The 14,652-nt window shown below is 40.9% G+C and overlaps 1 protein-coding gene across 1 annotated transcript in view; it reads right to left on the bottom strand.

The window, feature by feature from the left end:
* Positions 1–244: 244 nt before the first annotated feature.
* kdm4b (lysine (K)-specific demethylase 4B) overlaps positions 245–14,652 on the bottom strand; it is a 43,366-nt gene continuing 28,958 nt past the window's right edge. Inside the window, exons 12-22 of the mRNA XM_063495157.2 lie at positions 14,178–14,298; positions 12,406–12,566; positions 12,077–12,275; positions 10,382–10,458; positions 9,997–10,052; positions 9,711–9,819; positions 6,305–6,493; positions 5,074–5,250; positions 4,493–4,612; positions 2,581–2,673; positions 245–2,465 (exon numbers count right to left, since the gene is read on the bottom strand). Of these exons, the coding sequence (XP_063351227.1) occupies positions 1,920–2,465; positions 2,581–2,673; positions 4,493–4,612; positions 5,074–5,250; positions 6,305–6,493; positions 9,711–9,819; positions 9,997–10,052; positions 10,382–10,458; positions 12,077–12,275; positions 12,406–12,566; positions 14,178–14,298 (1,848 nt within the window). The 3' untranslated portion in view covers positions 245–1,919. The remainder of the gene's footprint in view (positions 2,466–2,580; positions 2,674–4,492; positions 4,613–5,073; positions 5,251–6,304; positions 6,494–9,710; positions 9,820–9,996; positions 10,053–10,381; positions 10,459–12,076; positions 12,276–12,405; positions 12,567–14,177; positions 14,299–14,652) is intronic.

Below are 14,652 nucleotides of genomic sequence, written 5' to 3'. Positions count from 1 at the left end.
TTGCATTTACAAGTGTAACTAATAAAGTGACCAGTGAATATATTTGCATATACATTGACCACCCGTCAATGTATATGCAACTTAACTAATCTGAAACAGTTGAGCATCCATTTTAGGGGGTTAGGGTTAGGACAGTACAATTGATAACTGGAAGGTGTTAGCAGCTCATCAGTTTAATCTTAATAGTTGGTCTAACCTACAATATACTTTTTAAATCTCTACAAATGCACAAATCACAAAGAGCTGGCGACTCACAACCAACTTTAATCCCAATGAATTCAAATTTTCTTCATGGAGTTAATTTGGATACAGAAACATCTGTTTCGTGTGACAGGAAAAAGGGAAAAAGGGAAAAAGGAAAGCGTGCCATTTACAAATTTGATTCACAATACAAGGCCTGTGGTATATACAAGGTGACAGTGTTGTGGAGGGAGGGGGGTCAGTTCATCAGTAGTTTTATATATGTAGCACCTCTGTTGCACAAACAGTAACAAAAACAAACAAACAAAAGAAAACACACGTAGTTATCAGTACAAACTCATGTAATATGCTGGCATAAACCTGCCAAAATTAAAAGGTATTAATATTTGAGATCGGCCAAGTTTGTGAATGCAGTTCGGCAAATGAACACAGAAAAGATACAGTACAGTAATAGAAAAACAGATAACATTTTACCATATTAATTTGTATATATACATAGACAGTTTAAACCAAGAAGGGTAGAATATTTCCTGATTTAAGGGTTCCTACATAACGTGCTTTTTTTCAAACCTTCCTTCTTTAAAACTGACTGAACTCTTCTGCCTAGTTGGTGTGCCGAAAGGCGATAGTGTGACAGTAAACAGATCTCACTCGGTATAGTAGTCGAACCTTTAACGGGAGCAAATGCGAAGATAACAATAAGCAGGTGTATCGGGTATGCTCTTAACGTGAAGACTCGGATGTTGAAACATTATTTATTTCCCACATGTAGGAACCCTGAGAACGTTTTGGTGTAAAAAGAGGAGCCGCCAAATGACGTCAATACATAAAGTTCACATCTGTTGACTACTGTGACACATCTTCACAAAATTTTAATGCATCCTGCAGACAAGTCTACTAGTGTTTGCATTCAACATGTTTGTTCTATTACAAATAATTCTTTCAATATTTGACTAAGACATTTAAATACTGAGTTCCCGCTACAATACACTTCTTTTTTTGTGTGTTTTTTGTGTTTTAAACCCCATTTCTCCATTTACCTCTTGTGAGCCAACAAGAAAACACCCTCGTGAAAAGATCCTGCAGATGGATAATGTGATACTTTTGTTCCGCCACACAGTTTCAAAGCCATGAGTGGCTGGATTGAAAAATAGATATCTTGTTGCTGGTTATTTGATTTTTTTTTTTTTTTTTTTTTTTAAAGAAGTGAGAGTTTAAAGTCCACCGGAGCCCCAAAGCTGAGAGGCCCTCGTAATAATTAGCTTCCTGTAGAAAGAAAATGGGAGTGTGCTGTTATTGATTTAATGCAACGAGGTATGGAGGTTGATGCCACCCAGAGACTTATCCCATTATGGAGGAAAATAAAGCACAGCAGCTGATTGAGAACAAAAAAGGAAATCTGTATTTAAAAAGAAAAAAAAGAAAATACCCAACATTATAATAATCATAATAATGTTAAAAAAAGCCTTGTCCTCTTTAGCTGCTGCTTCAGAGCAGGCTAAAGCACCACTGCAGACACATTAACTCAAAAATAGAAAAGTAACATGCATTAAAAGAGTGCTCGTATGTCCGTGTCTTTTCCTGCTCCTGCTCTGAGCTCTCAGAGCCAGTGGAGGATATAAGTTGTCCATTAATACAGCACTCAGTAAAATCCAACACCATTAGCTTACTTCCTATTGGCTCAGCCTCCACCGGCTGAGTAATAATATAGTGGAGTTTTAATACAAGGGTTCGGGGCCATCTTCCTGAGGAAAATGAGAATGGAGGAGTGTCTTCATATAGGAGACGTAGCCGCTGCTGGGCGTGTAGCTGTCGGACATGTGCTGAGCTTGAGGGGGAGGCGGGGACGGGACAGACAGCAGGGGATCAGAGTTTAAGGTGGACTGAAAAGGGACAGACTCTGAACTCAAGAGGGGATCCGATGTGAGAGGTGACCCTGTTAAAGGATCGGTGAGGGCGACACCGGTGTCCATTGGGGTCTCAGCGTCCATTTGAATACCGCTAGTTGGGGCAGGAGCATCCTGCTGGGTCACTGGGGGCTGGGACAGAGGTTGTGAGGTTGGCTGTGTACCAATACTGTGATTTTCTGGTGCTGGCTTTGTTACTGGAGCTTTAGTTTGAGGGCAAAGGGTTGCGTTGGTTGTCTCCATGGGGATATTGGCAGGGGCAGGGCCTGGAGGGGGCAAAGCCGGGGGCAGGCGGCGCCGTTTGGCTGCTTGGGCTTCGTCCACTGAGGGAACCTCTTCCTGTGTTCCAGGTAAAGCCTGAGAACAGACCGGTACAGACTTAGACGGGGAACACAGAAATCACTTTTCAAGTACCAGTTGTTTCATCTACAGCTAATTTAGTTTTATTTTAAAGTTTGAGTAAAACACTCACCAGGCGAGCTCTGACCCTTTTGGGTAATTCCTGGTTCAGCTGAAAGATCTCCGAGTGCTTGACCATCAACTGACTCTGGTCCTGAAACTCAACCTGGACAGATAACACCCACAATGGATTAACCAACCAACCCTTTCAATATTTGTACCTGTAAGTGCAGAGGACACACAGGCAGATTTTAAAAAAATGAATAAAATATATCAAATTATTAGAGGCTAAACCAGGAGGTAAAAAAAAGGACAAATCACTGATAAAGCACACTGAAAATTCAAAACTTGCACCCAGACAGTCACCGGTTGGATCTCAGGCATAACAAATGGTTCCATCAACAACCATGTGCTTCAGTCAAAATGTCCTTGACCATGACTCTGACCCCTAAAGCTGCTCACTGACTGGATAAGAGCTTCAGTTAACCACTTTAAATGTAAATGTAGATTTTAAAAAAATTATATATATTTATATGGAGCGAGAGGGGGGGGCAGCAAGGTCAGGGTTGTGGCACCGACTCTGTGATCAAGTGGAGGCGTGATTTTAGCTAATCACAGCTGTACTCTCATCTCTGAGAGGGCTCTCGGTGCTGCAGCCAGCGGGTTAACATGGAGAAGTGAAAAGAGCGTGGAAAGATACAAAACTGAATGATTCTGTCAAAAGGGATTTGGAAAAGTGGTGATAAATGATGTGATGTCTGTGGTGGTGTATTAACAGATGTTATAACCCTGTAAACATGTGTCTGATGCAAACATCTGCAGTAAATATAAACCACCCTAGATCAGCCATTTAAGAGTTCCTTAAACTCAGAAAGTGAAGCGACTGGATGCATTCCCCATAAACACTGTTTATTTGCAAGTCACTCAGATGAGCTCTCATGGATGCACTCCCAAAATCAGCGTCATGGCTCAAATCAAACAACCTCACTTTCCCATGTGTTTGTGTCCAAGTACATTTCAGGATGCGCTCGCTCTTGTCCCAACAATCGTCTTCGATCCCACATTTTCCACTTTGTAAGCGCTCTGCAGCTTTGCCCTATAAATTTCCCTTAAAGTAGCAGTGATTTGAGATCTCTCCACTTTTATGTTTTAATGCCTGAGTCAAAACGCTCCACCATAATCTAGAAGGGCCGTCTGGCTTCTTGCACACTGAATCTCCAAGAATCGACAGCCAAAGCAGAGGGTGGCAAAACCATTACACAGAACATCCCAAAGTTCACAGGTTCAGTCACTTTTGAGTCATGCTGCAGAAGAGCATCAGATAAAATATGGAAAATGATGCCCATGCTCACAGTCCTCACCTAACAGTCGATTTTTATTTTTTTGCGCTGCAGCCAAGCTTTAAAGCTTTATTTACAGATGATTTTCACAGTCTGGTTTGACTTGGAAAGGTTTATACATTTACACACACACGCACGTTTTCATATCTTAGTGAGGGCATCTCATTGACATAATGCTTTCCCCTAGCCATGTACCCTAACCCTAACCCTAAAAAAAATGAATGCCTAATCCTAACCATAACCTAATTGTAACCCTGACACTTAAACCACATTTTGAGTGTCAAAAATGCCTTCAAACTTATGGGGACCGGCACTGTGCATGAGTGAGTGCTGGTCCCTGCAAGTATAGTAGCATGCCAATTTTCTGTCCTCATAAATGTCTAAACATGCGCACACACACACACACACACACACACACACACACACACACACACACACACACACACACACACACACACACACACACACACACAGGAGATTAAATGCAGGTGTTTGAACAGCAGCATCTCAGAAATCCGACTTATTTTCTTGTGCACTCAGTTATTAAGAAACAACATCACAAGTTTATCTATGAATGATGCAAACTACAGCCACACACGCTCCAAACTCTAGCAGATGTGAGGGCTCGTGTTGTGTTTCCCTTACCTGGTAGAGTTTGTGGATATGTTGTTTGACAAAGGAAGCGTTGAGGATTTTGCCTTCGGGTGTGCCGACCACAACAAGCTCTCCCACCTCAGGAGGGCCACTGCGCAGGCAGTCATGACTCTGAAGAAGCGGGAAGGATGAGCGAAAGAAGAAAAAAAATGTGCTCAAAACATCTTCATGTTACATTTTACTAACAAGAATTTAGTTAATAAAGTCTGAGGGTAACATTTTCATCTGGTTGCTGTTATTAAATGTGGGTTGACTTTTTCATTTCTCTGCAATTCAAACAGCTTGTTCTGGTAGGTAACACACAATTGATTTTAAAGTTAAATTTGATCAAGTTTCTCAGCAGATTTCACGTTATTAAAAGTCATGTTTGTTCATAACTTACAGCACTGACTCATTAAAGGTTATGCGAGTTTACATTCAGTCATTACATTTTCATTTGTTCAGATTCTCAAGTTACAAAAGCATGTAACAGTTGCTAGGATATTTCTTTCAGCTATTTAAAAAGGAGATTATTTTTAACCCGTGTCGATTGCACGCATGTAGGTGTCTGCCTTGACTCCGAGAGAACTCACTATTATGTTTTCCGGGTACAAGTTGTCACAGTATGAGCCGTCGTCGAAGTTGACCTCGTAGAACGTCTGTCTGGCCATGCCAATGACGGTGCAGTGGTAATACCAGGAGTCGGCGTTGCGACCTATCACCCTTTGCCCAAGGGTTGGCTCTTGTGGGCCTTTGGGTGTTGGTCGAGGCTTAAGAAAAGAAAAAAAAAAAGAGGGGGGGGGGGTTAATTGGAAATATGTGGCTTATTTCAGCAGGAACACATTGTGTGTTCTGTCATTATTCCAAAAAGTGAAACCTTTTGCTTAAAGTGTATTTAGTGTAAAACCAAAGTGTTTGTTAAAATCACTCCGAGTCAAGTTCATACATAACTTTTTCATGAGAACATTTCTACAGAGGCCTATTCGTCTGTCATTATGGAGCTCTTATAATTAGAGCGTCGTCTTTATGACTTTTTCTCCTCGTGTGGCACTTTAAACCACTTAGGGTCAGATTTATGAAACGGGGTATAATGACGTGCAATACCCAAACAGCGCTCACACCTGGGGTTAGTTTCACAATTATTACACTGTTTTCTAAACACATTTCAATAACCAAGCACAAAAAATAAGACATGCTATTTTTTTTAGCATTAAATATCGATGCAATAAAGGGCAGCAAACGTCTCCATATATATGTTGCCCTTTGAACAAAGAATTTCCAGAAATACACATGCCAACAGTGCTTTAGAAATACAGACAGTGCATTTAAAACCCACTGTGCCACATGGTGCAACATGCTAGTCAGTGTGGCCCTTACACTCATTAACCCTCTAAAGTCAATAATATCATATTTGATACATGTGCTTTGAATGTTTTTGAGACTTCTACACGTCATCAGTGTGATTTCTTTTTCCCCCCAAAAACAAAATAATTCCACGACACATTTTTTAAGCAAAAAACAAAGCCTAACACTTGTTATATTCAGTTTATAGAAAAAACTGAATATTTATTGTTTTTAAATCAAACAGCTATTCCTGAAGAATGATTAACAGAAAAATATTTCAATATCGGACTTGTGACAGTAATTTTACAAAACCTTTTTTAACCCTGGAGAACCCATGGGGTCAGAGCCGACCCCATTGGTTTTCTAGGGAAACCATGGGGTCAGAATTGACCCCATGGGGTCAAAATTGACCCCATGGGTTCTCCAGGGTTAAAATCTACAGCTTTAATAACTGACCAATTTTCCTGGTTTTGCACTTACCTTTGGAGTGACCTTTTTATGCCTGTGGCAGGTGACAGACACCACGTAGGGCCAGTCAGCGGGTGTCATGACTACTCCGGCGATTTGGGCACAGGTGACGTGGAAGGATGTTGCACAGCTCTCATACGTGCACTGGATGCAGGCGCCGCGGTTCTGACTAGCAACCTTTCCATGGCAGAACACACACTTCTGCAACAAAAGCAAATAAAAAGCTTCTGTTACGTCTCCATTCCCCTATAACTTCCTCCGCTTATTTATATATAAGCCTCCTTTGATGCTGACAAAGGAAAGAGTTGTCCAAAAGTTTGAACTGAAGTAAACTAAATGTGAACTCCTAACATTTCACCCTCACAATTCCAACAACGTTAAAACAATTAAAACAATTCATCTGCAACAACTACTCCAGTCCTTCAGAACAACCTGGCACGCCATGAAATTGCAGTAATTGTAGGACATCTCATGAAATAAAGATGGTGGAGAAACCAGCAATGAAACCATGAACTCTCTTCTCTCTGATCTTTGATTCTGTTTGGTGTTCTTACAGGTTTTTACTCATTAAGAGAATGTCTGTTTTCAGTCTTTCCAATATCACGCTTTTGCGCTGTGTGTCTGTACAGTGGTGACAATTATGTCTTAAAAACTTTGCATCTATTGATAACAAACTGAACTATCACTCTGACACTCAGTTCATTTATGCCAATTCATTTTTTCCTCCCTGCATCCCTTTTGGCATCTTCCATAACTTGTTTAGCCTCATTGCTCTTCTCTCCTTCCAGATCTCTTAATTCTGGTCTGAAATTCCCAGCAGTCTGCAAACTCTTTGCCTTTTCTGTGACAATTTAATATAACACATGATCCCTGCAAACCCACAACCATTATTTTAATTAAAGTCTTACAACTCTCAGTGCTGACTGCTCTTATGTGTACATCGTTCAAACAGCAGAGAAGAAATGCCTAGTTTAAAAAAAAAAAAAAAAATCATTTTTTTTCCTGTTTCTCCTCCTTTATGTTCAGCTGTAATGTGGTGCTTGGCCAATCAATTAAAAAGTAAATTTAAAAAGTCAAACTTCAGTTGTTACTGGTGCAGGGCAGCTACTTTGCCAGCTGGTGGGGTTTTCCCCAGGCAGGTAGGCACCAGAGCAGAGGACAGGATGAAACTCAGCGGCTCAAGAAACATTAGCTGCTTAATTTATTTATATGTAAAGTGCATTGCAGATTAATATTGAGAAGATTAATTTTAAAGAAAAACATCTTTGAGCTGACTTTGGGATCAAATTATATGAACTCATTGTTAACTGTATTTATTTATTTCTGATGTGGTCATAGCAAAATTATCTTTGCACACAGTGTTTTAGAACAAATTGGTGCTTGCAAATTATAATTATACAACAAGGTGCTGGAAACAATCCTTGCAGATTTTGGTCCCTGTTGACATGACAGCATCACACAGTTGCTGCAGATTTGTCAGCTGCACATCCATGATGTGAATCTGCTGTCACATTCAAAAAATGCTCACCTGGAGTGAGATCTGTGACTGTGGAGGACATTTGATTACAGTGGTCACCGTCATGTTCAAGAAACCCGTTTGAGATGATCTCAGCTTTGCCACATAGTATTTTATTCTGCTGGAAGCAGTCATCAGAAGATGTGTACACTGTGGTGATAAAGGGGCAATACTCAGGCAGACTGTGGGGTTTAAACTGCTCAGCTGGGACTAAGGGCCCCACACAAACATTACAACACTACCACCAGCCTGATCCATTGATACAAGGGAGGACGGACCCATGCTTTCATCTTTGCACCAAATTCTGACCCTGCCATCTGAATGTTGGCAGCACAAATCAAGACTCACCAGACCAGGCAACATTTTTCAGATCTTCTGTCCAGTGACCTACTGCAAAGTGTAGTCTCTGTTTCCCATTCTTAGCCAACAGGAGTGGCGACCAATACAACTGCTGCCATTCTTCCCCCAACCCCTTGCATCAATAAGGCATTGTCACAAAGAATTGCAAAGAATTTTTTCAGGCCATGTTTTTGTAAACCTTTGTGATAGTTGTGTGTGAAAATCCCAGCCTGGTTGCCGATGCCTGGTTTAAAGTTTAGCAGGTCATCGTTGATCATGTGTACACGCTTTAATACACTGAGTGGCTGCTATGTGATTGGATGAATAGATACTTGCGTTAGCGAGCAGTTGAACACATTTACCTAATAAAGTGGCCAATCAGTCTATAAGCACATTATGACTTATGAGAGCGCCTATAGAAATTGTGGAAATGCCTTTAGACCAAAAGTGGTTTCAAAGTAAATCTTGTCTGGTTCATCCTCACACAAATCCACACCACTCGTTTCCAAGACTACTCTTTGACAGCTTGCCAACCTCCACATCCGAAAAGACTCCAAAAATTTTCATCCAACTGATAGGTGATGAAAAAAATAAGTTTTACTTTACAGTCACTGTTCTGGTCTGTGTTTTTGCATGCAGTAGGAGAATGGACCAGAAAAGTTAGGAGGAAAGATAGCTTTAAAGACGCTTATACATTTTATTTAAGCGACTTGCAGCTCTAAGCTTGAAACAGTTTTCTCACAAAAGCAAAAAAAAAAAAAAAAAAAAAAAATCGCAGTTCCTCTACACACAATATGCAACAGATGCATCAGTTGAGGAATTGAACAGTGTTACAACACCTGAGAAATTCCAAAATAACTAAGACAAAAGTAATGTGTGTTAAATCTCTTCATCACTGGAAACTCAGTGTTCAAAGATGGGAGGGGAAACACTGATTGCTGATCACAGTGCAATATAAACTGGTTCCTAGCATGCGTATTCACATTTGATCAGCGCAGTCATCCAAATCATTAGACCGCAGAGCTTCTCCGCTCAGTCTTTTAAAAAGAGACTGAGGAAACGTGCTTAGACAGCACTCAGATGCAAATGTCACCCAGCTTGTCCTTTGATAGATTATTCAGAGAGACGGGGAGGGAAAGAGGTGACATTATTTGTAGATTTGTGATAATGCACCAGCAAGCACTGCTACTGCCTGTGAAGTGGGATCGGGTGAATGGAGAAGGGGAGCTACCCACGAGATCGATGCAGTTCATTTGGCACAGCGAGAAATGACAGCTGATTATTCAGTCATGCCCCTCAGCACATCTGTTTTTACCCTATATCATCCCTGGCTTCCAAAAAAGAAGGAGGAAAAAAAAAATCTATCCATTCAAACAAAAAAAGCCGGAAATTCACCTAAACAGTATAAGCAAAACAGCTACAGTGCACAATGTACACTAAGAAGCCAAAAAGAAACTAGGTAACAATCTTGGATGTATTTCAAAGTAGCTCTCTGCCTGTTTCACTTTACATAACAACACAAACAGACATGTAACTCGCTTATTTGTCACCGTCTGATCTTACTAGATTCTTGCGGGTGTCTGGGACGGCACTGACGTCCACTGGCCCCCTCTCAATGGCATCGATGAAGCGAGCTTCAGCCACGGCGATAGCACAGATGACATGAACCCACCTGGTGAAGCAATGAATAGTTTGGCGAGAACAAATTAAAAACAGGGAAATATTGATTCACTGTAAGATTTTGATTTGAAAATCTTTATTTTGCTTTGAGTATAAGCTTGATGAACCATTATTTTTTGTTGTTTTTGTAATTTGTGAATTTGCATCAGCTCAAACACGTGGCACTAACCGGTTGTCTGTGGTAGTCTTCAAAGCTCCTCCTCTCAAGTTACAAAGACAGCACTCCTTAAGAAAAGATAATACGAGAACAGAGAAAAAGAGGATTAAGTATAGAAACGGAGAACACATTGTCACCGTTCCTCCCACACCTTAGCCAAATCAGTCTTCTCTAAACAAAGCTTGGTTTGGACTTGTGATTGATGTCATGGTGCCTAGCAGCAATCATTAGAAGAACAGATGTAGGGTCAACGTGTCCTCAGAGGCTCTCATTCAAGTCAAATCTAATAAACATTTTCAACTAAACCTGCAGTTCTGGAGAATAACTGTTATTCCTGAAGTGGTTTTATTTTATGTGGGGGTGGGGTGGGATTGGATCATTTGCAGCCACTACTCACCACTGTCCAGGCTCCCGCTGCACACCTAGAGCACATCCAGGAATCACCAACAGAGTCAGGCTTCACGCCATAACAACCTGTTAGAGAAGAGATGCTATTGACTGCGCTCATCTATTTCATCATTTCATGTCATTTCCATGCATCGATATTCAGTGAGGACAGCGCATGGCAACATTACTGCCTTTTTTCTATTTCTTTAAACAGATTTTGTACACATTTCTGCAAATTACTTCTCACCAGCCATGTTTTTAAGCATTCTGTTCACACTTTCAGCTCATCACCATCTCCAGCTTAAGCTTCTGAAGAAAAGGGCATGCAGGTTTATGTAACACCTGTACATGTGTGAATGATTTTTAGGCAGATGTCTACTCCAGCACAATGAGGAGCAAAGGTGTTTTGACAGGATTTCGTTCTGCTTCGTGCTCTCTTATGAACATCTGCGCCGTTTCCCCAGACTGAGTCAAACTCGTCCCTGGATAACTAATGAACTGGCCTTGAAGGTGCACTCCGGCTTTAGTGATAATAAGAACCGAGGAGAGGAGGGTCGATGTTGTGATGTGGCACAAAACATCCATTTATGCATACATTTCCAGAAAGGGCTGATTACCGACACACTTGATGAGTCAATGCGTTCATCTGCATCGTTTACAGCATAAAACTTTACTAAAAATGTTCAGTCTAGATAGATGTCCTTCTATATGGCAATAAAAAGAAGAGCCACGCACAGAGAGATTCCTGGGATGACTCAGTCTTACAGAATCTTAACAAGCTCCCTGTCTTTTCACGCTTCGCTTCGACAGAAGCAATATGCCGTTAAAAGTCAACTATATAGTGGAAAGGCAGGGTAAATATGAGCTGGGTAAGTGTATGGTGTGTTGGTTTTTAGAGACACTTTTGCATGACCTTTGTCAGCCTCTTAGCCAGTTTAACCAGAGCTGAGAAGAGTTACACTAGAAAGCTTCACTGAGTCTGGCAACAGGGAATTGAGCAGTCTATTGCACCGCTGTATTGAAGTCTCATCCTCTGTGCCTCTGCCCATTTTCCTGAAACTATTCTCAGGGGTCTCAGGTGTGGGAAAATGTTGTGAGCACTAGATAGACTGAAGTTTATCTGTAAAACTTGCTGGTCTGTGTTGGCATTAATTTATAAAACAGACATTCTCCGCATTATGAATTAAATGCTGTTGAACTGAATCAAATTCAGCTCTTTGACAACACAGAGAGGTAAAAGAATTTGAAATCTACAAAGTATTGAGGGGGCAAAAAGAAGTCTCCACACTTACAGATTCTTACTTTACAACGATTAACATCTATTATACAGTTTCAGATTTGTGTTTTACCCACTGATTGAATGTGCACGTGGAAAATCAAGTCAAAAGACCAAATTCTTGTGTCCATTAGATACCCGATGTCTCAGCGGGCATACAAATGCTAACTGGCTCTAATCAAAAGCCATATTAAAATTGTCTTTGCTGGAAAGCTTTCTGTTGCAACAACAGTGTTAAATTTCATTACTAGCACAGAGGCAGTGTGTTGCCATCAGATTTATTTTTATTGCTCATCTAATAAAACATCAACTAGTACAGATGTCCCCAGGTGCACTAGTAAGCTCTCTATCACACAGAGGGTACAACAAATGAGCTCATGTCCCAATGTTAGACCAACACAGCCAAAGTCTTTTCAGTTTTATACTTACTGGCATGAACCTGCATTTGGCAAGATGAACAGCAGATCAGGAGGCTGGTTCCATCCTCCCCAATGTGATAGTTGGTGGGCGGTGGCTCCGTGTTTCCTGCTCCGACGCTGAAGCACATCTCTGGGACCAGTGGACGAGTCAAGCTGCCATAACGGGGAAATGAAGCGCCCAGTGTTTCGTTATCAGCGGAGACATCTTTCTGTGGTTGGAAAGATCAGGAAAGAAGACAAGTTAAATGTTAGTTTGTGGCCCACTATTTATGTCTGTTCTAATGGGCCTGACCTGCCATTGTTATATGAACCACTCCTATGTGCCTGGCGTATACCTACCTTTGTGTACGGACAGAAGAGTGAGCAGACAGCACAGTGTGGTTTGAGCGCAGCTACTGCAGCATTGAAGGCTTTCTCTGCCAGGAAGTTAGGTGAGTGATTCTGCCACAGGTGCTCCTGCTTCTTCATGTCGCTATCCATTGGCATGGGGGAGGCCAGATCTGTGGGTAAAGAATTCAAATGCATGAGTGTGCTTGTTAGACAGAGCTGGGGAGGATAACACATACTGCAGTCGTGTTGAGAGATTTGTTACCGCTAATGATTTTTATTTTTCTCTGAAACGCACGTCAAGCATTTTTAGAGAAGCTCCAGAATGTTTTTCATAAGAGAGCTCTCGCCAAGAGACGGGAACAGCACATTCTGGTCCTGCACAATAACAACACCACTCCTGATATAATTGGCTGATGAACACAAACAGCACTGGCATCAATAATATGCTGTGCAGAGTCAGGAATCAATTTTAAAGTGATGCCTTGAAGCTACTGATCCAAACACTTTGTCAGACCTGGACCGAAGGCAGGAAGATATTTTCACAAGCTTCCCATTTAAGTGGTTTTTTTTCCTCCCCTTCCCCTCCACCAGCACAAGTCTTTTTTTTCTCCTTGTCACCCCACCCACCCTTTTAAAGAACATACCCCAAGTCAGGTCCCCTGCTGCCAACTCAAAGTGACTTTGAAAGCAGGTAATTGGAAGTCATGATCCCCTGATCAATAATTGTCAGTCAGAAAATGAAAAGAAAAACACTGAAGAGAGAGTAGTCTTGATTTCATTATCTCCATGGGGAGCTTCAGACCTGCTTGTTTTTCTTCCCCCGAATCAATAAGAAAAACAAACAACAAAACAACAACAATGGTATCTTATTCGTTTTATGTACAAGAAAACCATGAGCTGGATGAACTTTCGGCTGTGCGGTCTATCCAGACTCAAAATGCTTTATATGTAGTGACTACTCTAAAGGAATTTATTAGATGGGTTCCAAAGACTAGCAACTTCAATTCAAACATTGAAAATGATCACAATATTTCAGATTTCTCCTTCCCTGCTTCCCGTGTTATGGCCAAAAAGGTGTTTTTGTAGAACACTACGCCATTATAGTGACGATGGCCAATTACCATTTAGATAAAAATATATATAAACATCATGACACGTCTCTTTGTGATGCTTGACAAATTTGTGAAATTTCATGACGCCGTTTGCGGCAACCTTCAAATTCTAATTGGTTCATCTCTGAGTCCAAGTAAACAAATCTGTGGCAAAGCTGAAGTGCTAACTACTTTGGGCTGCTCCCTTATTCACAGTGGGTCACCACAGCAGGTAGCTCTGCGTGTTCGATTTGGCAGATTTTTATGCCGGATGCCCTTCCTGACGCAGTCTCCGAGGGGATATGCGCCTCCTCCCGGGATCAAACTGTGGAGCTTTCACTAGAATGTGTAAACCACGATGCCGTAGAGACGACACCTGTGCCAAATCTGAAGTAACTACAACAAATCTGTTTCCTGAAAATCCAGTTTTTGTTCTTTTCTTCTGTGGCTCCCTCTGGTCTTTACATCAAACTTATTATTGTATTATTTGCTGTTTTTCCCTCCATAATTTATTCATGTCTACATGAAAACAGCAATTACAGCACAGCACAGGTTTCAACTGACATCCAGGAAGATCAAATTGTAGATCTACTAGCAGCTTGTGAGAGAAGTTTCTGCACAAGTGTTTAAGACTTTAATAGCAGAATATTTACAATAAATAACTGAAGTGAAGGACGGATATCCACATACCTTTGTCGCTAGCTGGATCTTGTTTGACAATGGACAGAGGGGAGCGCGTGGGTGGCTTGCTGAGGGGGTGGCGGCGACTCTTTTTTATTTCTGTAGGTATTTTCCTCTTGGGATAGGTTGCCTAAAATAAATTAATTTAAAAAAGTGTGTTTCTTATTTTTGTTCAATTTGTCTAACCTTAAAATATTCATCTCCAAATAAAAAGTAATTTGAACATGTTCAAACTTGATATTAATTTAATAAACTGCTGTTTTTGAGAATGGATAAAAAGTAAATGGAAAAACAAGTAATGACTACAGCTGCAAAAACATTTTTTCCTACATTTGTGTATTATTACAGCGAATGTTAGTGGATTTTTTCAGATTTAATTAGCTTGTGTTTTATTAGCCAATTCAGAGGCTACTCTATTGTGATGTAAGCTCACAACAAATAAAGTATTAAACTGCCACCAAGTGGGGACTACAAACGCTTAAAG

This window comes from Pelmatolapia mariae, linkage group LG15, assembly GCF_036321145.2.
Source record: "Pelmatolapia mariae isolate MD_Pm_ZW linkage group LG15, Pm_UMD_F_2, whole genome shotgun sequence".
Taxonomy (NCBI): Eukaryota; Metazoa; Chordata; class Actinopteri; order Cichliformes; family Cichlidae; genus Pelmatolapia; species Pelmatolapia mariae.
The sequence above is the reverse complement of the archived record's forward strand: the minus strand, read 5'-3'. Positions and strand labels throughout refer to the sequence as shown.